Here is a 27105-nt window from a genome sequence, read left to right as displayed (position 1 = left end):
TTTTATAGGCGTCACTTTTCAGGGCGGAGGGGAAAAAAAAGGATCAAGACCAACACAGTACACAGTTATTTTATTGAAATAGTTGAAAAGGCCAGCAATGGAAAAATAAGTTTGTCACGAGGGCGGAATTAATATTTACTCGATTGTTAGAAAAGCTGTGTCTACAGGTAACTCTAGCCAGGTACAGAATGCACTGTGAACCATGCAACTAAGAGACTACAGCAGATAGGCACTGTGTACTATTTCGGTTCTATCTGATGCACAGCTGTTGTCAGGTACAACTGACACCCGTGAGAAACTGAACAGCAGCACTTCTCGAGTTATTAACATTTATAACGTACAAATGTTCTCACCTGATTGATAAGGGATATAAAACACAGCGTAGTGGAAAATGAGTAACAGCTGCACACAGCATGTGAAGTTGGTCTGGCAGTCGTTGAAGTTTACGTTTTTCCTTTTAAAAGAAATAACTGAGTGCTAAGCATGGCGCTGGTCAGACAGCATACAAAACCAAAGGCCAGGGCTCGTTCTGGAAATACATTACAGGGGGGAAGGTTGGCTGTTAGAAAGAAATTCACAATTTCTGGTTGAGTTTGGAGTCCAAAACGATGCAGTCACTTCAAATGAAAGTGAAATAAATAAGCAATCCTTCAGGAAGTACGATCCTCGAGTTGAACCTACTCTATGGAAAACGAAGTTCAGCTATACAGCAGGATGTCACTGTGGTGAAAGCCCTCAGAACAGCATTCTGAATAACTCCTTGGGAAGCAACGCCGTCCTGCTCTCCTATGTACAGGTTATTTACAACAAATTCCCTTTTGGCCTCACCCGTCAAGCCCCTGGAGCTGGCTGCTTAGAAGTGATTCCTCCCTCCCCCCCACCCCCCCATTTTGCAATACTGCAGTTAGAACTATAATTTAAAATAATCTTATGCATGAATTACAAATATTAATAAAGTAACTCTGCATATATAAATATTTCTAGCGGAATTTAAAGCATTCAGAATGTACATAAAAGTTTATTTCCATTTGGTAGGGCCAGATGTGCTTCTTCTCAGATCACCGCTGCTTTATTAATGCTTTGTACATAGCGAAACCCAGAAATGCAAAGACAGTAGCACCAAAACTTGCTCGGAGCCAAAACGTGGAGCTCTTGAGGTCCGCTTGTGTCACGTGCCTGAAATTTGACACAAAAAAACCACGAATTATTTGCAGGACAAGAATATCAGCCAAGTCGTGCTAAGCAACTCTGCTTTTGGAAACTCATCACTACACTTGTCACAGGCAAGGAGCTTACACTTCTGCCCTGTGTATACTTTAGCAGTCATTCTGTTTCTCTTTTAAAGCTTAGGGTTTGATCTGCAGCCATGATCACACGAGTAAACTTACTAAAGTCAGGGCTCACACAGCTGAGGGTGGATACAGGAGGAGGCCATTAATCAGCAGTGAGTATGGGGAAGGCAGCCATCTTAGAGCACCAACTAACACCCAGCAAATAAAAACAGTCAGCAAATAAATAATAATCCATAATGAGAACAAAGTCCATCGCTGCAAAACAGAACTTTACTCAAATTTGAGTTTGCAGACTTTTTGCTTCTCCTTGCAAAACTTTCCAGCCCTGTTCAATATCTACTTATGTTACTCCCCCCAACAGAAGGTTACTGACAAGTAGCAAGTAATATTTTTCCAAAAGCTCGAACCAAAAAAACTGGCAGTCTGTAAATCCCTTTCTTCCCAAACAATCACAAGAATGGCAATAGAAACAGTCATCCAATACCAAGCTGAAAGCTAAGAGATTGTGCTGGTGAAACAAGCAGTGACAGTGGAGTCAACAAAAAAAGGCAAAATCCAACAGCAGTATGAAGATGACACAAAAAGCCACACTTTGCATGACAGCAAACAGCCAATGGCCCAAGTCTCCAAACGCTGCGGAGTTTGTGAGCATGCTCAGTTAAACACTGCCAGGCATCCTCAAAGTAGTCTCAAGTATGACAGCTTACCATAAAGCAGGAACTACCATTTAAGTTATCATAAAGTTATAATTCAAAGCACAAGTTCCTAAATAATAGTAGTTTGTTTGTTTTTAAGATAGAAAATAGCTTCACTCGCCTATCTGTTTTAGCCTGCTTTTATCATCACAGGTTACTCAGTGAAAACTGCAGGAATATCAAAGTCCAAGGAGCATACAGGATTGTGCAGGGATCCTAAGCACACACAGTGCACAAGGAAGTTGATGTAGTGTGAACTGCAGAGCTGTCATTGAGAAGCTGTTTAGTAAAGCAGGAACTGCACTTACTATCAAAATACACAAAACCAGTTCAGGATAGTATTTAGTAGACACTTGCAGAAGCAATATAAGCCATCCAGGTAATCCGTGTGCAGTAATAACACAAGCTAAAGAACAGGCACAAATTCTCTGGTGCATTAACAGCAAAACAGTTGTTGGCTAAAAATTACTGATCTTAGTTAAAAACATCTTGCTGGGTTATGGAATCAGATTCAGGAATTCCTACAAGCATTAGTTCTACAGCTGCTTTTGACAAACTCTCAGCAAACTACGTGTCAAGTAGACTGCTGAGGGAAAGAAAGGGAAAAGGCAATGGCAAGGTCACCTCGGTTTGGCTGCTGTTACCTGTCTTCAAGCAAACGTGGACCAAGAGATGACTCCATGAAGATGGAATCTTCTACAAAGCTGACGGCGTGCACCTGATGCATAATACTGCTCTCCTCGTCTGCTAACAGCATGGCACCCAACTCATCTATGTGGGGTCTTAACCTTTTTACACACATGCACAGTTTGCAGTTCACAGTGTGGCTCAACATTAGTAAGTATCTCAAATAAGAGCAAATGTCAAAGCCCAAAGAATTCATCATTTTTACCCATCTAACTTCTGATTCTCGTGCAGCTGTTAAAAACTGACTGCTTGGGAGAAAACAGAAATAAATAAATGGCTTTGTATTTTTTGAGGAGCAAAGTAAAATGCACGACTTTCTGTAACAAAATGCTACTGCTTTAAGGACAAGGAAAACTGTTTCAGAGACCAAATCTCTTCCTACTCCATCCCCAAAGCATCAACTTCCACATACCCACAAGATATGCACGAATTAGAGCTGCTGTGCTCTACGGAATGACTCTTAACACATCAGCCCTACGACTGACACAGTCTCATTACTGTTGATAATTCAAATCAAGACTGTATTTTGTCACTATCAACAGCTTTGGCATCTGTGCTTTTTTCTTTTTTTTTTTTTTTCCTTTTTTTTTTTTTTTTAAATAAAAGACTATAAAACTCAATTTGTAGTTTATAAAAACTCATGTCAAATAAGTCATTTGCACATGACAGGATGTTAACAGGTTACATGACAAGCTCAGGATATTTGTGTCACAACCCCCAAGATCACTTTGGTTAATTCAAATGCCCAACTGTTTATAAAAGCACCCCGTTGGCAGTGCACACCACTGTTTAAATTGCACACGAGTGCTTTTGCATTGCCCTGTAAAGTACTCATATCCAGATTTTCTGATTCCTATCTCTGATTTGTTTTGACTTCTGCACATGTCCATATTTAACTTGCTGAGTATACTTCATCCTTTCAGAAACAATTAATGTATTATCAGTCATTATAAAATCCTCTTCTAAAGGGAGAATAAATTGACCCTGATCCCTTCTCCAAGTTACAGATTCTTTCATTTAAAGGAAGAAACTAAATCAAGGCAGGGGTTTGTTTTATAACCTCGTAGAAAACAACAGTTTGAGCCCTCTGAACATCTCAGCCCAAGTGCTGAAGGTCCAAATATACTAAAATTCAGTTCTTCACCCCTTCAAAAATAAATCCAATTTTTCTTACTTCAGTGTTCCTGAGAATAAATTCCCTTTTTGCAACATCAATCCCTAATACTGATCAACTTACATTAAGAAAAGAAATCTGAAATACTTAAAAAGACTGATGGTTGTTTTGGGCACAGGTTCTCTGGTTTGAATGCATCTGTAATGCACAAACATTGCTCAATTCATGAAAATCCTGCCTCTTCAGTAAATACTGTAAATACATTTTATTTCAGTAGTTGTGTTTGTGGCAAGAATTTTCACCAGTGGTAGAAATTATTGCTGCCTTGCTAATAAGAGACATCTGACACTTTCACTAGCTCAAAACTAGAAAAATTATCCTCCCCAGAGGAAAAATAAACACTTGTGAATGTGCAGTAGTTAGGGCTCCATCATCTATGTTGTATTCAAAATTCTTGATGATGAGAAATCAGCTTTCAAACTTTTAAAGCAGACGTGTATGTACGTCATCACACAAATATTTCTATATATAAAGGGAGTCTAAACGTGGAGCCTGTGCCTCTGTCAGAAGATTCAGATTTTAATGCACATTTTGGAAAAAGATGACATTTTCACTCAGCCCTTTGGAAAGAGTTAAGTAAGCTGCTGAATGGGATCTTGGAGATCCATACAGTCCTTCTTTCAAGAGGCTTTAATAACTCAAGCAGTATCTGCAGCATGCACTGACCAAGCAGGTAACTGAGCATGCTTATCACGGGTAACACAGAAAACCAGCGAGTTCTGGGCCAATGCCAGCACTTCTCCCCACGTCAGCAGAAGAATCCCAAGTCTGGGGAGGTTTAATCTTAGCTATTTAAATTCAAGAACATTTCCATATGAACTACAAATGCATTTTAAAAGCACAGTGGTGAGGCCAACATACAAGTCACATGGCTAGTCACACCAGAAGTATAAGCAAGTTAATGCAGTCAGCAAGTAGCAGCAGCCTGCTCTGACAGAATGTAGGTTCTAAGTATAAAATATAAGCAACTAAACTCCAAAAACATTACACAACATATACAAGCTGCTGCAGCTTCCCTTCAGGCATTTATTTTCCTAATGCCAGCAGTTAGTTTCCCCCATGCATTAGTTAAGTAACACGTGAGAAGTGCCAAGCACGTCTTATCATATACAGCACCTAAATAGAATGCAAGATGTCCATTTAATATGTCTATTTGGAAAGAAGCAGAGGACACAGCTCTGCAAAACTCTGAGTATGGTGTATTAAACAGCTGAGAGAAGGAAGAGCAGAGGTGAGAAAATATTGTTATATTCTCCTGATTTTAGGGACACCCGGGTGAAGGGACAGATGTCTGCCATCAGGTTGAATGGAGATACGTTCCTACAGTTTGAACCAGTTATCTGCTCATAGTATGCATACTGAAAAATGAAACCTGGGTTATATTCTTACAGCTTTCCCACTGTTATAAAGAAATGGGACTATTGCCTTGCGTTTCATTTCACAGAAGGAAGGTTTTTATAGAAATCTTATAATTCCCAAATCAATTATGCTTTTATATGGAAGTAGAACATTGCTTTCATTTCATAGTATTTAAAACTTTAAAAGGAAGAAAATAAAACAGTCTGAGAAGCCTCCCTCACTGAACAACACAATTATCATGTGTAACAATGATTTTGAAATGAAGTCAGCAGTAAAACATCACTGATATACCAGCAAAATGCAGCAAGTAAGGACTTCAAATCAAGAGAGCAGAAAAAAAACCCACACAAAATCCATGCTCTGGAGTTAGAGAATGGAAAAAAGAAGCAAAAAAAAAAAAGCTGGTAATTAAAGAAGGGGTCAGAATGACATGCACAGAAGCCTTGCTTTTAAAAAACAAGGTAGGAAGGAGAGATTAAGTGCCAGCCAGCCAAATACAATGAACACCTAGAGGAAAGAACAAAAATACAAAAATACCAGAGCAGTCACAAGTCTCATGCACGCACGTACAGCACTCTGAATGCAGTGCTTTCTTCCTCAAAGCAGCAATGAAGTGTGATCCTGGGTAGTTCAAACCAACAATCCTGTTTCAGCAGAGCAAGCATCTCCAAACTGAACGTCCACATTTGTTCAACTTGCCTATAAGGCCTCAGGAGAATCTTGGAAGTTTGTCCACAAAAGAGAAACTAAAGGTGGGCATGAACAGCTTTTTCAGCTGCATTCATTCTTCCTCTAACTGGGAATGTTCTAATGCACTACTATATTTTTGCTTTGGGAACAGTGTTCAAGCACTACTTAGCAACAACACAGGAAGGAATCTAACTGTAAAGATTTCACATTACCTACTTCTACTACCTAGAGCCTCAGAATAGGAGGAGATCAGAATAACTTCTGAGGAGCCTCTTTTGCCCATTTTTCACTTAACCTTTGCTGAATTTCCTGACCTAATGGTAAATATCCGTAAGAGCAAAGTTTAAAAAGTCATATAAATTAGCTACATCAGACAATCCTGCTTGATTCAAATGCTTTCTCTAGTGAAAAATCATTAAAATGCTTCCAAAAAGCTAATATTTCTAAAGAAGAAAACTACCTTAACCCTCCCAGGTTTACAGTTAGAGGTCATTCCTTGTTGTTTACACCTATCTCAGCTCCTTTCTATATATTCTTTCCTATACATACAGTTGTTTACACAGTGAATGGTGAATAACCTGCCACAATGTCGTCCATAAGAGAGAAATCCTGATCAGGTAACTAGGAAGCAAGTAGAAAAGACAAAAGACATTAGCCTGGTGGAAAACAAACCTCAGCAACTAACACAGTGACTGCAGACAAAGATTCTGGGAAATAATCCTCCTTTCTGTAGGATCAGTGCAGAAAGCAGTGAGGAATTCTCTTCACCTTGAATTACAGACTTCTAGCTGGTAGTAGATTCATATATTTATTCCATACTATTTAGTGACAAAGTGAGGAAAAACAGCATCCCAGGGCTTCTCAAACAAAGGTTTCAGTGCCTCCCAGCCTCAGAGGAACAAAGTACAGTGCCTAATGCAGAGCTCAAAGAAACAAAACAACACAAACAAGCCCACACAAGAGAGAAACATGCCACAATAATTAGCGCAGCAATCCATAACCATTCCAAAAAGCAAGGATGGGACACACAGGTGGCTTCAGCCTCCATTACGAGGACTTAGGATTTCCTAGTAGTCACTGCTGAATGAAGTTTTAGACTGATAATCTGCAAAGAGATTTATTTTGCAAGGGATTTTTGGCTAAGGACAGAGCTGTACCCTAAGCTATAGAGATGCAGTATGAAGAGTTTCACTTACATTCATCATATTTTCCTGAGCTAATGAACTTTTCCCTCTTCTCTAAATTCTCCCTCTGTGGTTACAACATGCATCTCAGATTAAAGCAGTATTTCACAAAGGTACTCATACTGTAAATGGGCACACTGTTAGGCCTACTATGTACATGTAATTTACATTCTGAAGGAAACACCCACTTTTATTTAGAGGATCTACATCTAAAACCAGTAACGAGAAGTAATACAGACCAGATCTACTGAGGATACATCAGCATGTTGTAAGCAAGGCCTTCACATAAACATGTTTATCACAATCTGTGACTCCAGCGAACACAAAAATTGTTTGGTTTGAACTCCCATCTGCTGGGTCAAGGCGACAAGTGCTGAGCTGTTAGTACATCACGTGTCAAAAGCAAGGTGTTTTGTAAGTGTGCAGTACACAAGACAAGATATAGCACTGTTTTCAATGCTGAAAACCAGTTCTTTTTACCCTTTGCTTTTTCCAAAATATCTGCAAATGGAAATGGTTAACTGTTTGCCATTTCTTACATATTGCATTTTATTCAGAGGAATTGGATGTTCAAAGCTCCAGATTTTTACACAACTTACCCACTCTATATAAACCAGACATAACATACACACAGAAATTCTATCAGCTCCCAAAAATAGCAAACCAGCAGTTATAAACATGTCATATGTTATACAGTGTTGCTACAGTCAAGCTGTGCCTTTTCCTACGCTATTTAAATGAAAGTAATTTTATAATTGATAAGAGGTACTAACTCAGATCAATACTAAACAAACCTATAAAGCCTCATGTGAGACATTACAGAGACGTATATGCATTACTTGTTGTCCATTACTAGCTCCCTGAAAAGCACAGTTCCAATTCCTCCACTGCATTTTTGTAATCAGAGTGCCTGAGTTGACCACCAAGTTGGTAATGTTTCATAGAAATCAATGGACTGAGCTCAAAAGAACCAAAAGCACCCTTCAGTTAAATAGATCAAAGCTTGACAATTTTATGACAGTTACTAAAATAGTACCTGCCTACTCAGTGGATATGGAGTGAGAAATCTGTAGCACAGAAGGTTACCAACTGCTTTAAAAAAAAAAAAAAAAAAGCAAGAAAAACCTTTTATTTTAAGAGCACACCTGGTACCTAATAAATAAAGTTAAGGACCTGTTAAGAACTGCAGTGAAGAGTTTGTTCTTTACAGATTGCAGCAAGTCTGAGTTGAGGAAGTTCTGACAGATGCAAAATGTACACCTGTTGCAGGCGCACATACAGCGTAACCGGGCATGGCTGCGAAAACACACAGAAGGACAGGAGTTGAAATCTTGCTCACATAATCAGCTGCACATTAGGACTGTGCCACAAGAGAGATTCAGGAATAAAAGGTACATTGGAATGAGTAAGGAGAGGAGAAAAAAATACACTGGGGAAGCGAGGGTAACACTACAGCTGTGCAGAATTTTAGGGCTAGATGTTGTACATGTTGTACATTTTAGCATTACCACCACACATAGCTCTTAGTAGGAAGCACAAATATGAATGAAAACATCTGCTGAATTTATTTACGTTTGTAAGGAAAACATCTAAAGGCTGAGTACCTCTGCACAGCAATAGATAACACCCCTTTTTCAAAGGAAAGTAAGCCACATTTTCTATCGGTTTGAATGCACACTTGACAGTGACAGCAACCTCTACTTTTCCCACCCTAACAAACACACATGCTTGAGAACTAAGGGAGAAGCAGAATACTGAGACAACATTTGGTTGGTGCTACGCTTTTTGTGGTTTCCAGTACTCCAGCATAACAAAATGAGAGAACAAAAACTAAATAAAAACTTTACAAATCTAATTAGGTTTGGTTTCAAATATATAACTTTAAAAAATCCTAGATCTTGGGTGAAAGTGACATTAGTTCTATTTACTTTAAAGCAAATGTCAGCTGTCATACTAGACTCCATCTGCTTAATATTTATTTAGCTCATCACTGTATTAAAAGTTCCACCCACCAAAAAAAAGAGATGCAAACTAAGCTTAGCAACAGTGAGATATGCCATGAAAAAGAATGCAAGCTTAAAAATATAGCATCTGAAACCTTTATACAGAAGTTTTATTAAAAAAGAAATATCTGTCAGATTCACAAAGCAAACAGTAAGCACCCTCAAAACAAAAAGCTTCAAGCACTGCTTTGGGGGAAACTGTTATTGTTTAGAGTGTCATTAATTGTAATCAACTGTGAAGTTGAACTATTTGCAAAAGTGACAGTACAACTTGTATACAATTGTCTTAAAACATCAAGATATGAATAATGAGATACAAAGTGATGCCTTCACAACAGAACTCTACACATTAATTGAACAGATATGCCTAAAAAGTAACACGAGCTGAATAAATTAGTGTAGTCTTTAAAAAATAGCTTACACAACAGCTGGCACTGTTTCATCTGTTGGATTGATACCAACTTTCTCCATCTGAAATCATTGGAAGGTAAACACAAGTCGCTTCTGTCTCTCTCTGTTGCTAAACCTCAGTGAGGCAGTTCCATCCTCATGGTTAACAGTGGCATGCAGTGCTACAGTGCGTGGTTCGTGCAGTGTGAAAAACACAGTGGTTCGAGTACTTACGGATACATTGCCATAGTTGTCAGTTTAACAAAGATATCCTTACTCGGCATATCAACAGTATTACAGGTAAAGGCTTGAGGTGGAGGCATTTTGTGTTTTTTGCAGAATTCAGCAGGAGAAATACTATATTCTTGTCTAACTTCATGCAAGTCAGACTTTGCAGCTACCACTAAGCACGGTATTCTGCTATCCATGAAGTGTTGCTGCAAAGTTGAAGAAAAAGTGAAAGAGACATTACATGATATGTACAATCTGGGAAAGCCTAAGTGTTACTGGTTGTAGCATATTAATATACATGCACTGCACTCCAGTCAGACATTTCTAGAAGCAGAATATTTTATATAGGTCTTACTTTTATATAAATTGCAAAATGGCTTTTTTAGTGCATCAGCCACATATAACCTGTACTCATAAACAAAAGGAATTGTAAACACTGGAGCTTGATGTATGGGCCAGTAATTGATAGTTTATATCTATGTGTGTGTGTGGCACACACACTGACAAAGTGTGTGTATATATATATATACACATACACACACACACATACATATATATTTTTTTCTTTTACATATACATTTAAAAAAATACACAAACCTTAAAAATCCTGACACAGTACTCAAAGGACTTAGGGTTACTGACATCATATACCAGGCAGACAACGTCGCATACAGTCTCAGCATCAGTCAAAAATTCTGAGTCACTGACATCATGTAGCTGGAAAAACAGACCGTAGGAAAGGGAGAAAAGCTTTGTTATCACATACTTAAAGGAATTTTATAACTTTATTTTTCTTGTTACAACTCATTGTTATGCATCCTTAGAACTAATGGACTGACAATAGGCAGAATTAATGAAAAACAATTAAGAGAAATTAATCAACACAGCCAACATATGTGAACTGTTAACATCTGCAGGTGATCACAGTCTCAACAGGAAAAGTTACATTTACTTCTAAACACACACCAAAAAAAAGGCATTCATTCCACAGAGGAAAATCACAGAGCAGAGGACTGGGAGCTGGGAAACCAATGGAAGATATTATATCTTTTATAAGGATATATAAAAGGAAAGGAAAACTTTATAAAGTTTTCCTTTATAAAGGAAAACTACAGTGGAGTAAGCCATTGAAGAAAGTATTTCAGCCACTGAAGATCAACTATGGCCATTCTAATCAACCCACCTGACAGATGTGTGCTTTCTAGGCAGGTAGGATGGCTTAATGAAGCGTTGACATTTAGAAAGAAGAGACATTAAGACAAATTCCTTCTATTTGTCTGCAGAAGGCTTTTTAATAGTTCACTGAATTTTAAGGTTAACTAGTCTCATGTATGCAACAATGAAGCAATCTTACCAGCAAGTATTTTTCTTGTCCATACACATAGACTGTGTTTATGGCGTAGTAAGATTTGTGTTCTGCACGTATTTGCCTCTGTCTCTAAAAATGCAGAATTTCATGTTAGATCACAGCAACTTTTGCCATCCAAGTAGATTTGAACAGCTGTTTTACTCCAATTATTATGAATGAATATTATGGTCACCTGTGGTTTATTTTTATTTATTATTAATCCAAGATATACAAGTAAATATGCAATATCCATTTGTCTATTTGCTACTCTTAACAAAAACTCAACCTCCAAATTCAGTAGCAATGAGTACAATTCTAATGTTGTCTAAAATAAACTCAAAGACATTTGCATATGAGTATGAGCAAGAGCCTTCTTACCATTAGATTTCTTCCAAGAAGAGCTTGAAGAACTCCACTTTTCCCACAGCCCTTCATTCCAACAACATTGCATCGGAACACATTTCTCTGAGTCTGTTTTTTCTGGAGATCTATCTTTTTATCTCTTGTTACTTTTGGAAGAAAAAAAACCAAATATTTTTCAAAAGATGCATATTAATGTATATATAAACACACGAACTAATTGTCTATTTACACCACAATGCACACAAAATATTATTTCTCAAAAATATTAAATCAAGACTTTTGCAGAAATTAAAGGAGTGGAAGAAGACAGATGCTTATTTAAGAAATTTATTCTTGGGCAGATTTCTTAAGTTTAAATTCCTAAATTGAAATGAATCTATTTCTTTTTAATTACCTGTAATTGCTGATGCTTGAGATTCTTGTTCTGCAAGTATCGAGTAGCCTAAATAGCCCAGGTACTCCAGGCAACGCTGTACATCCAAGTACGTGGTCAGTCTAGCAGAGGGAACAAAAAGGTGTTTCAAAACAGATTCCACAAATCCAATTCTATCAACTAATGAAACAGTCTTGTCACACTCAAGTTCTCAACCACCAAAATGCAATGGAGCACACTTACGTCCACTGAGAGAGAAACCCCTGGTAGGTAATCCATCCCCTTTCATTTGTACAAACAGTGTTGTTAACATCAGGCCCCCATGGCATATAAGGAAAGACTTTGAACAAATCTTTCAGTTCATCAGTAGACAAAGCACAATCTCTGTCCTGAAAACAAGAACAAGGTATCAGAAATAAATAAATCCTTAATTCACACCTAATCTGAAGCAACAAATTTTTGCTCTACAGTTGCAAAGTTCAATAAATGGTCTACAAAAAAAAAACAAAAACAATGGAGCTTTTTCTCTCTCAATGTCTGTTATTTTTTTAATTTAAAACACGACTAAATATATGAGGAAGTTAAAAAAAAAAAAAGCACAACTTTAGTCTGTTATTTGAGTTGAGGGTAATGGTTGTACCACCAGTTTTTACTACATGGCTTAATCCACAGTTTCTGAATGAAATGACAAAAACATGCTTTCTGTTAGCAAAACTGCTAGCAAAGTAAGTATATACACACTCAAATTAGAAGCTTACCAAATCATGCTTATCAAAAATGCTTTGAAGAAACAAGTATGCATGATGATTTAATTCTGTCGTGCAGTCTGGAGGAATTCTTAGCCTATTTACCAAAAAGAAAAACAAAAAGTGTTAAGTCTGCAACATACAGGATGCTGTAATTCAAAACAACAAATTCCACAATTGAAGCATTTGGCATTTGACCTCTCATTTGGTTTTCATAATCTCCAAGGAGATCAAAGGTCCATACTTTTTTTGTTTTAGGAATGCTATGAGTGGCTGTATTTATATTACACTATATTCAGTCAGTGCTGAATGGGGAGGAGGCTGCCGTTAAGAAAACAGAGATGGCAGTACACAATTTGGCACTCTAAGACAGGAGCTCTTCCTCCGTAATTTTCATACATAGATTCTAGCTGACAGGTCATAAACTAAGAACAATCATTACTGTAACAATAAGCTTCAAACAAACACACTACAACCACAGAGCAGCATAAATTAAATGTGCATAAGCTAAAGAAAGCTCAACGAGGCGATACTTACAGAGGAAACAAGTACTCTGGGGTAAGCTCTAAGTCATCATCATAACCAAAGCGACGCAGAACAGTCCATGTTGTTTCATGCCTTCCTCGCTGAATGAAAAGTGTGTGTAGAAAAAGAAAACCTAAAATCAAATGACAAAAATTCATCTGCTCGAGGTAGTTCCATAGGAACACACTGAAAACAAGGAATACACATCTGACTTTAAACCAAACGTGTAATATTACATAATGATCTGTTACAGACTGTGGGCTCACAATCTGTAATACTTTAAAAAGTATTTTTCAAACAGCTTTTTACTTAAAATAATACACTTAGTTTCCCGTTGCTGTTTGGCCTTTCAGTACCAGCATTTTAGAATAACTTAGCTGTATAAAAATAAAAACCATGATATTTTCAAGAGTTCAAAACAGTAACACACTTAGCAGGAAGCTTGGAGAGCAGCCTCATGGAAGAGTGTCTTTAATTTTCCTACACACACAGAAAAAATGAGTAGGATTTTGGCTTTGCACTTTCCAGAGCTTAATGAACACTGAGATTTCACTGCTTAGTAAGGCTATGCCTTAGGATTCCCTCTCTTGGAAATTCCTCACTAGTTCTATCACACGTAAGCTCCACAAGCAAAGGGGACAAAACGATGCTCAGAAAACATTTTTTCTCCTTTTATTTCTGCCATACGCTCTGAGCAAATCTGTATAACGGAGTGTTTAAAATTCTGACAGAAACCACACCTTGCTGACAAGCATTGCAACCAGTAAGCCTGGAATTATGTAGGAGAAATATCTCCTTCGAATCACTATCGTCATTTTGGAGTTTGGATTCTGAACTTCTGTAACAAGAAGAAACCATATTCTTATCCATGTCCATGATTCCAGAGTTTAATCACTTTGTGACATCATACTGAGACTCTCAGCCCGTTTCTAAAAGAAAAGATCATATTCCCAAAGACTTGCTTGGTTTTTGTTTTGTTTTGTTTGTTTTTTGTTTTTATTTTTACATTAGATGACTGTCAACTTTACCAGAAGACTCTTGCCCACAGCTAAGTAAGGCTTACCTTTTAAGGTTAATCCATTATCAGCAACTCCATCGCTGACGTTTTTCCTAACTACATTCTTTACATCTTCCAAAGCTTGAGGAGCCAATGGTGTATTAAAACAAATTCTCTAACAAAAACCAAAAGAACATGTTAGGACCATAGCTACTAAGCCAGTCAAACATCATGTCCAGTGTAAAATGCAGACTTAAAAGTTCTGATAAGCTAGGATAGTGCAACCCAATTAGTGAAAATAAAGGAAAAGAAACACTTTACATTTTGTTTTTAAATACAAGCACATTTAAATAGTTGTGGGTTGTTTTTTGTTTTTTTTTTTTGCTATAGAACTAAAGCTTGAACTATGGTTAGAAATAAAATCAAGACTATTCCAATTTTCATGAATATGCTCTTTTACGCCAGACCCAAGATTTCTAATTTTCAGGTTTGATTTCCTTGTGGTTCACTTCACCGCTGTTCCCTGAAAAATAAATGTTTGCTCTTCTAGCATTATCAGAGTTCAGTCATTAAGCACAGTGAGAGAAAAAGCAGAACAGTCACCTGAAAGAAGTTGAGCTCTGCATCATTGAGAGTACCGTCGTTATCCTGATCAGAGATTCTAAAAATGCGAGTGAGTGCTTTAATACAGGCAGGTTTCATCTAAGGAATAAAACAAAGTTCAGTATATAAAAAGTACACTGAATGACCCCAGGCAGCTCAAATACATTAAAATAAATACTAGCCTTCATTCTATTTTTTTTTTTTTAATTAGACATTCAAACACACAGGCACAAAAATAAGAGGAAACAAAACTGTGACCTAAAGAATTTATATGCAAAAATTTAAAGCAGTCATTGCACAATAAATGTCTTCATATTCAATTATTCAAGCTGAAGGTGGCAACAGTTAATTTAAAAACACTATCAGTTCTTCAAGTTCAGTTATACTGCTACAGAAAGCTTTAACAATGGTGGATTTTCTTTCTTCTTTTTGTGTGTGTGTGTGTGTGTGTGTAGAAAGGCCTGGCTATCCCAGTGCCCTGCAAAAGCAAACAGCTCTAGAACTACAGCCTACTCTTTCTAATTGAGCAAAATATCTATATTCATCATTTCAACTAAGACTTCAGAAAGCTTCAGACAACAAACACTGTAGATCTTCAGAGTTTATTAATCTACCAGGCAAAGCACTGATGATATGGACTGCCACTATGACAGAAGAACTGCTGGGATACCTTCCATGTGAAGGAAAACAGACAGTGGTAATTCTCTCCCAGCAACTAGTGTGATGATGGACTCTTCTCTTCACAGAGGTCACAGATATTGCATAGAGATTGGTTTTGAAAAACCAAAAACATTTCAGCACAATTTTATCACATTACTAACACATACAGATGATTCTGATGGAAGAAATCAGAAGTTATTCTCTCATTCTCAACAAAGAATTTATGACTGAGACAACTTTCCTACTGCCCAGTAATGCAAGAGGGTGGGGATTAAGTTCATAGCTTATACATAATTGATCATGAAATTAATGTGTTAAAAGAAAGAACAAAAAACAACCATACTCCTCCATAATATGCTAACTACCTACAGTATTTTCAAACAGCCACATCACTTGTTTTTGATCCCTTTTGCCAAAGCCTCACAAGATGCTCAGAAACCTTCCTTCCCTTAAATCAGGGTAAGACTGGAGCACATTCCCTGAAACAAATGGAATTATTGTGTAACAAAGGTCTAAAGGAGAAATGAACTGAATGCATGATTTTTTTCACCATTACTTTTGACTTAAAACTTATCCTATAACCAAAGCTTATCATTTTACTGATCAGCTCAGATGGAAAACAAAAACCTGTCCTCTTTGTTTTAAAGAAAGAAAGAGGATGGAATTAATACAACACAAAGCAGTAACCAGGTTCTGGAATCCAATATCTGACATTTGGGGGAGGACAAGCAAGAGAAAGGGAAGACAAAACACAAAAAACTTCAAAATTCACTGAGAAGAACAAAACAGTAGTCATCTTTTTCCCCCCACATTACCTATTTTTAAAATTATGTATAAATACCTCTTTCTCCTCTGGGCAATAAAGAGGACCTGTAGGATGCAGAACAGCTTTCTGTGCGTAATAGAATAGTTCAGATATATTCTTCAAGTTTTTAGCTGAACACTGAAAGAGAAATTCTTAAGATTTATTTGATAGTTTTTGACTGTGATCTGTGTTGAAGCCTACGTAAGAATCAAGCTTTTAAAGTTCTGGCCTCCTCTTGTGGTACCCTGCAGTTTTCAAAAACCATCACCCAGCCCCTGTGTATGTTCAGTAATTAATAATGACCATGTCATATCAGTAAAAAGAAAAAGTTGTATCCACTTAATATAAAAAAAAGCCCCAAACATATCCTAAGATCTCCATTCCATTTTAATACTTTGCAAATATGTTGCTGGCTTAATGCTATTTTTAAAACACCTTCTTAAGGAAAAGATCTGAAAAGGCTCTAAATATTAGAGCATTTAATTTAATTAATCAAAAGCACAATCTTTATTCTCAAAAAAAACAAAGAGCACACAAACTCACTGTGAGAATAATTATTCTATTTGAAATAAGTATTTATTTTGATCAACAACAACAAAATCACTATTTCTATTACATGCTGCCATGTATGTTTGGCAAGCAGGTATTTTTTGGTACTCATTCTAATATAGGATTACATACCTCTACACATGTTTCTATCTCTGTATATTGATTCATAATGGGAAGAATAGTTTCCATACTGCTGTACTCCACTAGATCAGACTTGTTTCCAACTAATATAAGAGGCAGCCTGAAAAGAAAAAGGGGAAAAAAAAAAAAGGATTAGGCTTTAAAAACAGGAACAGAGAGATAGAAATATCTATCTTAATTTAACATTCTTCCTCCCACCAGAAGCCATTGTACTATTTTCATGATGTAACTAAGTAGCACTGACAGCCAGTAGGCAAAATGAGATGACAGCAGTAAATTAATCTGAAATACAATCAAACAGAAACGTACTGATTGTTGTTACTTCAAAAAGCCCCACACTGTTAAACACAAGCCATATTACAATAAACAGCATCAGTAGAAAACATTTACAGACCGTGCAGTCAAAACAAGTTACATCATTGCAAACATAGACACACCTGGTAAAAGCTGCCAATGCAACTCAAAATAAATAGCTTTGCTGAAATGTACAACAGACCTACATACTTTAAATCCCTTGTTGCTTGAACTTCTTACATCAACTTTTAAGTTTAGTATTTGATTTTCTTAATTAACATCCTCAACACTGTCCACTGATACCCAACGCTGTGAAGCCTAATTCACACTTCTTATCTTTATTTATGCACCTGCTATCTTTATCTGTCCTTTCATTGATGAGAGGAATCCATCGACTTGTTACCTGAAGTGGGGTTAAAAAAAGGAAGACACAAAAAATACAGGTTTAAATTTCATCAGACTGAGCTGTGCACAGAGTTGACTATAAATGCTACCTCTTTCCAAGAGGTCACACATTTACTCACAAAGAAAAAAAAAAGAAATAAAACCTGGAGTTGCTTAATGAGCAATTTTTAAGATGACTGAAAGGATTGAAAACCCACATAATGAAATGGGCCAGAAGCAAATGAATGCACAAGTGTATTTTATTAACAACCTGACCTCTTATGCATTTTAAATGCCTAACACAGCTTTCACCGTGCCTAAAAATTAACACTCGTATCAACCAATAATTAGATAAAATGTGTTAGCATACCTTATCAATGGAATTCTTGTTGTTAACAGCATATACTATACAAATCACGTTCGCCTGAAATGAAGAAAACATATGGAAATTCACTGCTAAGGATTTTTTGGAGAAACAAAGATTAAGAACATGACAAAGAAAAAGAGCACTCCCAACATTAGTCAAAAGCTGTATCTCTGACTCGCTTAGGGCCCAAACAATAGTTGAAAACTCTTGAAGTAAAGGAAACAAAAGAGAAAAAGACAACTTGTGAATTCCTTGGATTCCTGATTAAGAGCTATTTCAGCTCTGACCTGTCCCTTGGAAGTGCAAAGCTTAAGCTCAATTCACCAAAGCAGAGGTTGTACCCACCCTTCTCACTTGGAGCAGAGGTTGCTGTAACTCAGGGCTCCAAACAATAATAAATGAAATGCCAAGAAATAGCAAGAGAATTTTTCTAACAGTAGAAAAATTAAATGGAAAACATTCCTTTGAAAGCAGATTTTTTACTGAACATTAAAATACACTCACCTGTGAGATTTCATGATAGAGTTGTTCATCATTTTGTTCTGCTTCTGCAATTCAACAGAACAAGATGATCATTAACACTAATTTCACAATGCTCATTAGATGGTCCTGTTGTTTAAATGGCTTTTTATAAAATGCACTAAGAATTGATTCTACCATACCAATAATGAAAAAGATCCACTAACTCATGAGGCAGAAATGGCCTGTCGCACAAGAGGCTTCTCAGCAGGTACTTTAAAGAGGAATCCTGACATTTGAAGACAGGTTCTCTCTGGAATGAGTCAGTTTGCATCCCCTACCATCACCAGCAGCACCACCTGTGCTACCTCTACCACAACATACAACACATTAATTTTACTGTGGAGACAATGAACATCTTCACTGAGAGCAAGCAGGGAAGCCATCATCATCTGACGTAGTTTTATCTCATCAGTTGCTATTTTAATCTAGACTTTTCCTACACTTACATCTGGTCCCACAGCAGTTTGACTGCTGACAGGCCACTGAGGTCAATGAACAATTCCATACCAACTCTAACAGTACTGCATGGTTTTTACCCGAATAATCCACTATGTGTGTTGGCACTCTTTCAGGGGTGACATCAGCTGGAATGGTGATTTCTTCAGCACGTGGTGGAACCTTGGGTTGTAAAGAAACAGCAAGAAAAAGCCTTTAAAAAATAATCACTGAAAACTTCAGATTGCTAAGACAGTGGAATACAACCATACTCCTGACAATTAGTCATCTGTAAGACTCTATTTGTAGTTCAAGCACGTGGATTTTTGTGATGTTTGAAACTCAGTGCTACTTCCTTGCTCCTTCATGGTCTGCTACTGGATAAGGCAGATGTCATGTTTTATGTGATACTTTTCTCTCAACAGAAAAACATAACTAAACTACACAGAAGAAAGTTGGGAAGGCAATGGAGGGCTATAACACAATTACAAGCAGCCTGTCAAAGAATGGCTCCCTGAACATTTTAAGAACAAACAGAAGCTAGAGCTCTTTTTAACCTGCAAGCTTGGGAACTACATTCAGCTATGTAAACAATCTGATCTTGACTCATGAACTGTGGTAACGTAATGATTTGCATTAAACACGCTGCATAGTTTCAAAGAACAGCACATGATGTCTATTTTAAGACTTGTGATCAGAAGAAATAAACATTCAAGTTTATATGTAAAAAGCTCAACTGTTCAGAGCAATTGCAGTTCTTTTCGTGGTAAAGAGAACTAAGTGCTGCTTTTTTATAAAGTAATAAAATCTAGAAGTAGTTTTACTTTTATTTTGGAAGGAAGTTTTCTGGTTGCACTCCACCAAAGCTGGGAAAACATTCTTCAAAAATAGAAATAAATGCAATACGTTGTGTAGTTACAAAAAAAAAAAAAAAGGCTAAGTGTAAATGATACACCAACTTTTTACTTCCCCATTCTCATTCATTCTTGTACTCACTTATTCTTCTCTTTAAATATAACAAACCAAAACAGCACACGCCACAAGTTATGGCCAAATTCACCTGCTGATGAGAACTAACATTTCTCAGGTATTAAAAAAACCTTAATTAGGCATTTGAAAAACAAGAAAGCAACTTAGATCAAATTTAATTTCCTAATCATCACAAAGAGATGCATTTAAACCAACCTACAGCACTTTTCAGAAGTCACTACTGAAGTTTCAGACTTTTTGTTGTACAGAGAGCATTGTTTTAAAGCAGAGCCGTTATCTTGCTCTCTGCAAAAAGTAAAATAATATGAAGAAAACAAAGGAGGACGCTCTACCTCTTCTGGAAATTCTTCACTGACAAGAGACATAATTAGCGATGTCTTCCCAACTCTGGCTACAAAAGAATTAAAAACAGAGATTAGATAATTTGGTTATATTACACTTAACAGTTCCATCCCATCTGAAAAAGAAGTATTTTAAAAATACTTCCTAACTGACCACATTAAAGGCTCTTTATCTGCTATTTAACCATATTTAAAGTTGATAGCGGCAGCTTTCTCAGAATTCTTCTGTGGCAAAACATTTGATTCTATTTCACAATTCTACATTTCATCCAGGAGGGAATAAAATCCTGTTCCATCTTACTCAACAGAATTAGCTGGTTTTAACCTTAAGATAGAATGTTTAAAGAGAAAACAAAAAAACCCCACAATGTTCCTATCAAAAAATCTCACCTAGTGACACAAGTTACTTTGCTGTCATCGCTGCATTTCCACTCGCCTATTTAATTGTATATAATTCTTAGCATGAGACAAAGAAGAAGAAATTAAATTCTAGGAGTAATTTGTTTCCAAGCAGAAAGCAGTACTGCAGAACTGATGATCCAGTCTAAGTGAAATCAACTTATCCAAACCTATTTGTGGCACAATAACAAAGGGCTTTCTGACACAGAGAAATGAAAGCTTCTCTTCTTCATGGTATGTTAAAAAGCAGATATTGCGACAGTATGAAAAGCAAAGAGGAGGTTACTGTTTGCAGGGAGACTTTTGTTTCCCCTCCTGAGAACAGACAAATCTCCCTCTGTGGCATTAACTGGAGAGCGCTAAGACGAAGAGTTCTGAACAGTACGATGGTTGTGTTTCCATCACAGATGTTCATACAAGCTAAAACATGAACTTACACTACCAGGTGTCCTCCTGCCACACCTTAAGCTTCATTCTGACTGAATGAGAAGGGCTTTAAAAGTTCCCATGTTTCCTCAGATAAATACCTTCCTGATAGGCAAATGAAGTTATGAGATAATTATAGAACATACTGGAGCATTTTCTGCATCCAACCAAGCCAGCTTCTGTTTGAAATGGAGTAAAGCATCTCTGCTTTGCAAAAATCAGATTAGTTTTCTTAATTTAATGCGACTGAAAATAGAAGGCTATGGACCACGTGTTAGGAAAGACACTCTGCGTACAAACTTCTGATAGATGTGAAACACTATAGAGTTGTTTCTGTGAAGACCCATAGGTTCAAGAGCAGAGATTTGGTTTATTTTGCTCAAATCTGGGTCAGCCACACATCTTTCCCATTCTGTTTATAGTCTTAGAAGTATCAGCCTAAACAACATTGGCTGAGGAAAACAGCACTTTGTAATGATTGACTGGTCTTCTTTTCCCTCATATATGGAAGCTTTTAGTACCTGATGTACAGAAGTAAAAAGTTGGATACATTCTGAAAGTCATGGGCAATTAAAAATTGACACTCACACCCTGGGTACTAGAACCAAAACAATCTTAAATCTGAAAAGACCACTACTAGGGGTGAAAAAACTGTGTTTTGGAACAGGCTTTCATCAGAAGGTCTTGCCATTTCAGAGTCTGAATCTGCCATCATCTGGCAGGTACAGCATGGCCTGGATTGACTTGTTTCAGGCAAATAAGTATACATAAAAGACATGCATACAAACAGCACCAGTAACATTACTAGCAATATTACTAGAAAAACTGACGTATTCCACAGATTTTTAATTCAAATGATTTTGCACACTTTTTTCTCCCTATTTTTCACTAAATTATCTTTATACAAACAAAACTGATACACATCTGCTATAAACAGAACTCAACTAATTTCAAGTCAAGCAAAGGATCAGTCTGGCTTTAAACAGTACGCTCTGTGAGTCACCTTGCAGTTCATCTGATATAAATCTAAAACTTGCACCCTCAGCTCATTGCCAAAGAAAGTAAAGGCAGATTACAAAGAAAGTAAAGGATGTATGCATCCTGAGGAGGAATTCAGCCGTGCGTTCTGAAGGCTCTGGAATAAACCAAGCTTTGTAAAAGCAGACAAACTTCATGAGCTAACTTCTTCAGTAATCTCCACAAGGACTCCATCCCGAAGCAGTGCTGGAAGCACCCCGGGGCACCGCAGGAGCCGCACTATGTACGCACACCACGTTCTAAGGAAGGCAAGGCTAGTCACGCTGTATCCTCAGTGTAATTAGGCAATTTTATTAACGGCACTTGGTAATTACGTGGTTCTCTTTTCTCGCGAGGAACTTCAGAGCGCTCTACAAACTGACAGAAGGCAGCCTCCGCGGTACCGCTTCCCTCAGCGCGGAGCCGCACTTCCGGCAGCCCGGCCGTTTATTTGGGCGCCCGCATGTGAGCGCAGGGCCGGAGTTTCAGGGGCGCGGCGAGCAGCAGAGCCCAGCCGTAACTGCGGCGCGCATCCAAGGTCACCCAGGCGGCGGCAGACGCCGGGCTCCTCTGCCAGCCCCGTCCCGCAGCGCCCGTCCCACTGCCCGAATCGCATCTGCCCCAGCGGCGCTACCGGTTCCCAGACTCCTCGGATCGAGGGAGCGAAGTCCGGCCGGCACAGGGAGGCTCGGACGGGACGCGGCCACGAGCGGGGCGAACACCTCAGCCCCGTTCCCTCTCCGCGGCCGCCCGAGGAGACACCAACTCCGAGGCAAACTTCTGCGCCCCCGGCCCCCCGCAGAGCAGAGCCTTCCCGCCTCCCTCCGCTCCGGCCCGGGGCGAGATGAGGCCGCGCCGCTCCGAGCGCGCGTGGCGGGGCCCGGCGCCCCGAGGCGGTGCGACCCTCACGGCGCCAAAGCACCGCGCCGATCTCTGACGGTCGCTCGGCCTCACCCCACCCTGCTCCCGGCCCGGCCCCTCCCGCACTCACGTTCTCCCACCAGCAGGATCCTCACGTCCTTCTTCATGGCCCCGCTGCCTGGCCCCGCCGCGGGGCGCTCACATCGGGCTCGCCGGGGGTAGCGGAGCCGCCGCGGCCTGCGCGCCCCTCACGCCGCGACCCCCTCCGCGCCGCACCCCCCCCGCACAGCGGGCGGCCTACGGCGGCCGGGCAGGGACAGCCGCCGAGGGGCGGCAGCGCGCCTGCGCGAGCGCCTCCCGCGCCCGACCGCTGCGCGCCACCCTGAGGCGATCCGAGGCCGCTGTGCTGTGCGCGCCTGCGCTGGGCTTCCCTGGAGGCAAGTTGTGTAGTAATTGCTGAACAAAATGTAGTAAAACGCTGCTCCTGCGCACTCCAGCACGAATTACTGTTGGGAGATCAGAGGTGCCGAGTTTCTACCCGCCACTTCATCACTTCCCAGTCCTTTCTCAATTTGGGCTTTGATATCTGTGATGTTCACTTCCTGAGCACTCTCCTCAGTCTTCTGTTGAGCTGCTTTGCCCTCCCGTTCAATGAACACTGAACTTCAGTAATACGGGTTTTGATCCGAGATGTATATTCCTGAAAGGCAGAAAACACAGAGATCCGGTTTTTGTTATAAAAGAAGATAAGTGAAGTACAAGAGTTTACTGTCCCATTTAACATGCTCTTTGACCAGAAAGACTCAGATGTATTTAAAGGAATAAAATGCATTTGATACTGTCCTGCATTGCCTGCAGTCAGATTTTGGGCAGTCGGGGGATTCCAGGTTGTTGCAGAATTACAGGGGAACAAGCTAATTGCAGGTAATGAAGTACAAGAGGTACCTTTGTGTCACTGAGATCCTTTCTCAAGATGTTGATGTCCTCTTCAATTGTTTCAGTTGCTTGGAGATGTTTTGTATCTGTTCCTTCTTTAAAGTGTCACATTTAATCACTTATCTGTATAATCCTCAGAGAAAACATGACTAGGTTAAACAGCGGGATAATAAAAATCCTTACCTTACTGACGGTTAAACACTGGCCTGGTAAACATAACTAACTGTGTGAATAATCACAGTAAAGTTCGCATTCAACAGTCCTAAGTTATATATTCAAATATATTTATGAGTTTAAGCTCTTTGCATGACTGCAGAGACTTAAGACTTTTTAGACATATGTATGCGTAGTGTTAATGAAAGTCAATAGTCAGGTTTTGCTTATTTCCAACAAGGTCTGAGAGTTTTTGTAAGCAGAGACAGTGAACCAGTTCCATTTTGTGTCGTTCAGCTGGGTGGAGCTGTAGCACTGTACTGGTTTATGTTTCATTTCAGGAGTCTCCTGTGCAATGTTCACACAGTAAATAGCAACACAGAAGTGGTTTGTGAAAAGAAAAGTGAAAGAGCTGATGGTGACTGAAATACCAAACAACTGCCCACCAGGATGCTCAGTGCTCAAGGCTATGTGATGAGACTAACCTCCTGCAAAGGATGAAGTGCACTGGGATTACATCATTTGCTCATTGCAGATTTTAACTGGAAGAATAAAAAGAGAAGAGCAAAGGAACAGCAAAGGAAAGGGAACAGCAGAGAGATGAGAAAGAAGAAAACAAGTAAGGAAAGATTTACAGATGTTTTAGGTTTAGAGCCCTCTAAGTATCCTCTCATGGCAGCCCCATCTCTTCTCTGAGTATTCACACCCTTCCCCGTTCTAAACTGACCTGCGAGCTTGCTGATTTAGGCACTTCCTGGAGTTCAGAAGTCCAGCACTAAGATCAGCTAGTTATTATACCTTAGACCAGCTGAGCACATTTTGCTATTAATTCTTTCAAAAAATGCAATCCTCAACTTGCAGACACCACCAGTGAACTCCACACTGCTTCAGCTAAACCTATCTGCCCAAGTCAGCAAAACACAACACTATTACAACAATGCCAGTATTAACACATGAAATACAAAGTATCCAGGGGAAAAAGAAAAAAGAAAAAAAAAAAGAAAAAAAAGGGCAGGACGGAAGGTGAAGTTAACTCAGTCCCAGCCATGGCCCTGGTCCCATGGCCTCACTGAAGGGCATTTAGAATAGTGGCTGAGGTGCAGTGGGGAGAAGCACTGTCTGCTTCTGCCCATACCTTCTCCCCAGGGCCCTGCCCTACAGAGTTCTGGCTGCAATGGGCACCATCTCCAGAGAATGTGGGTTTATTCTAGGCCTCTAAGTCTTTTTCCTCCACCTCTCTGGGGATTAAGTTCACCAGAGCGGCCAGCTCCCAGTTGGCTGTACTTGGTAATGCAGGACTGGCAGAAGCTGTGGGTGCAGCCCATGATGCACATGCAGCCCATGAAGTAGTTCAGGCTGCTTAGTTCCACATCTGCCTGCAGTCACACAAAGTCAACAGCAGCAGCCATAGTGCGGTTTCGTTTCCCACAGGCTCTGTGCTGCTGCCATGTGTGGGGTGCAGGGAGCTGCAGGCTGGGTGGAGTTGTTGTACAGCCCCGAGGTGCTGTGCCTTGCAAGCCAGCACGCAGCACTGAGCTCCCCAGGGCAGAGGCAAGGAGCTCCCAGGTCTGTCAGAGCGCTTAATACAGGTCCAAGTTTGGGTTAACTGTAGAAATGAACTGTCATGTGGAGCTAGCTCCCTGTGACCTGGCCTTCACTTTTATTGAGTCTACAAAAAAGATGCTGTTGTGTTGCTCCAGAGTTTCATTTTCTCAAGGAACTTCCTGATTTTGTAACAAAAGTCACATCAATGTTGCTGACACAGTGGGAGAGCAAGCACCACCACAGAAGCAGCCCCATCCATGAAGCTGAGGTTACTGGCTGGACTGCACTCTTCTGAGATCATCCTGAATTATTCAGCTCATCTCGAAAGTGCTTTGCTATTGATTTCAGAGGATACAGGCATAGGCTGTTAGATCTGAACCAGCACATGAGCTGGGAAATTAAGTTAATGGGCATGTATCAGAAAACAAAACTACTGACACAGATTGCTCAAGGTTGGATGATAAGAGACAGGCAGAATGATGATCTAATTCTTTTCTTTTTTTTTTTTTTTTTTTTTTTTTCTTTCTTTCTTTCTGTGCTGCTGTAGAAAGAGTTAACCTTAGTAATCCATGCACATATTGGTACTTCCTCATTCCTGTAGAAGAGAACTATTTGGGGTAACTCATACTGGCTGGCAAGCGTCAGCAAAAGGTGGAAGCTTGATCAGAAACTTAAGTTTGCAAGACTTCCTCTTGATTTGCCAACTAAGGGAATCTGAAAAAAGTAATTAAGTACCTGAATAACTGTTCAGTAGAACCAAATCTCAGCCTTGGCTGTGAGGCAAGAAAATACTCAGTGCACTGTATCAACGAATATAAATCCTCACCCATTCCCCCGTTTTTAGACGCTGACACAGACCAGTGTCTTCATCCTGAACTCATGTCTTGACTGGAGTAGTAGGTGGGGCTGCTTTGGAGGAAAAAAAAAAAAAAAAAAAAAAAGGAAAAGGTTTCTACATACTGCATTTGCCACTTCCAAAATAATCAAATAGCAGCAACTGTTGAAAGCAAGGATCTAAGGGTATGTCATTAGAATGCTTCCACGACAACATTCTTCACAACTCAAGCTTGACTTTTAATTCTGAGGACTTGTTTCTCAGATCCTCAAATAGTAAGAGTCTACAGGCCAGTCAGCCTCACCTCCATCCAACTAATTCTGGATGTCATGTCCAAGCCCAAGCAAGTGGAAGAAAGAAAAGAAGGTTATCAGGAGTAGTCAACACGGGCGCAGCAAGGGAAAAATCATACTTGACTGATCAGAAGGTAGCCTTCTGTGATGTCATGACTGGTTGGGTAGATGAGGGAAAAGCAGTGAATGTTGCCTGCCTTGACTTCAGCAAGGCTTTTGACACCATACCCCAAGAACATCCTTACAAGATAAGCTTAGGAACTGTGAGATAGATGATACAAACATACTTTATCAGGGGGCTGGAGCACGTGCTCTCCAGAAGTCCCTTCCACCCCCTCCGATTTTTGTGATTTTTTTTTTTTTTTTGTTTACAGTTTCAGTGATGAAAATACAACACTGCAAATGACATTAAAACCATTACATGGACAACAACCACGTCCCTAACTGGACAGAAGATGCAAGCAGGTAGAATAGTTGCCTGTTCCCCACCCC

General features: G+C 39.3%; 1 protein-coding gene across 3 annotated transcripts; it reads right to left on the bottom strand.

The window, feature by feature from the left end:
• Positions 1 to 1058: 1058 nt before the first annotated feature.
• On the bottom strand, positions 1059 to 23021 carry RHOT1 (ras homolog family member T1; the record flags this gene model as incomplete). 3 transcript variants are annotated; one of them, XM_079544504.1, is made up of 21 exons in its annotated part: positions 1059 to 1176; positions 2632 to 2775; positions 8255 to 8377; positions 9709 to 9911; positions 10303 to 10422; positions 11060 to 11143; positions 11432 to 11562; positions 11811 to 11911; positions 12033 to 12178; positions 12548 to 12632; positions 13073 to 13193; positions 14124 to 14232; positions 14661 to 14759; positions 16162 to 16263; positions 16807 to 16915; positions 17460 to 17512; positions 17864 to 17917; positions 18365 to 18408; positions 18919 to 19000; positions 20140 to 20198; positions 22982 to 23018. In XM_079544504.1, the coding sequence occupies 21 exons, from the start codon at positions 23016 to 23018 to the stop codon at positions 1059 to 1061; spliced, it is 2124 nt and encodes a 707-aa protein (XP_079400630.1). The 3 variants fall into 3 exon arrangements, with proteins under 3 accessions (XP_079400630.1, XP_079400632.1, XP_079400631.1); XM_079544506.1 differs by lacking the exon at positions 2632 to 2775 and having other exon boundaries at positions 22982 to 23021; XM_079544505.1 differs by lacking the exons at positions 2632 to 2775; positions 8255 to 8377.
• Positions 23022 to 27105: the final 4084 nt, after the last annotated feature.

Source organism: Tetrao urogallus, assembly GCF_951394365.1.
Source record: "Tetrao urogallus genome assembly, chromosome: 18".
NCBI classification, from domain to species: Eukaryota; Metazoa; Chordata; class Aves; order Galliformes; family Phasianidae; genus Tetrao; species Tetrao urogallus.
Note: the sequence above shows the minus strand (reverse complement) of the source record. Positions and strands in the feature narration are given on the sequence as shown.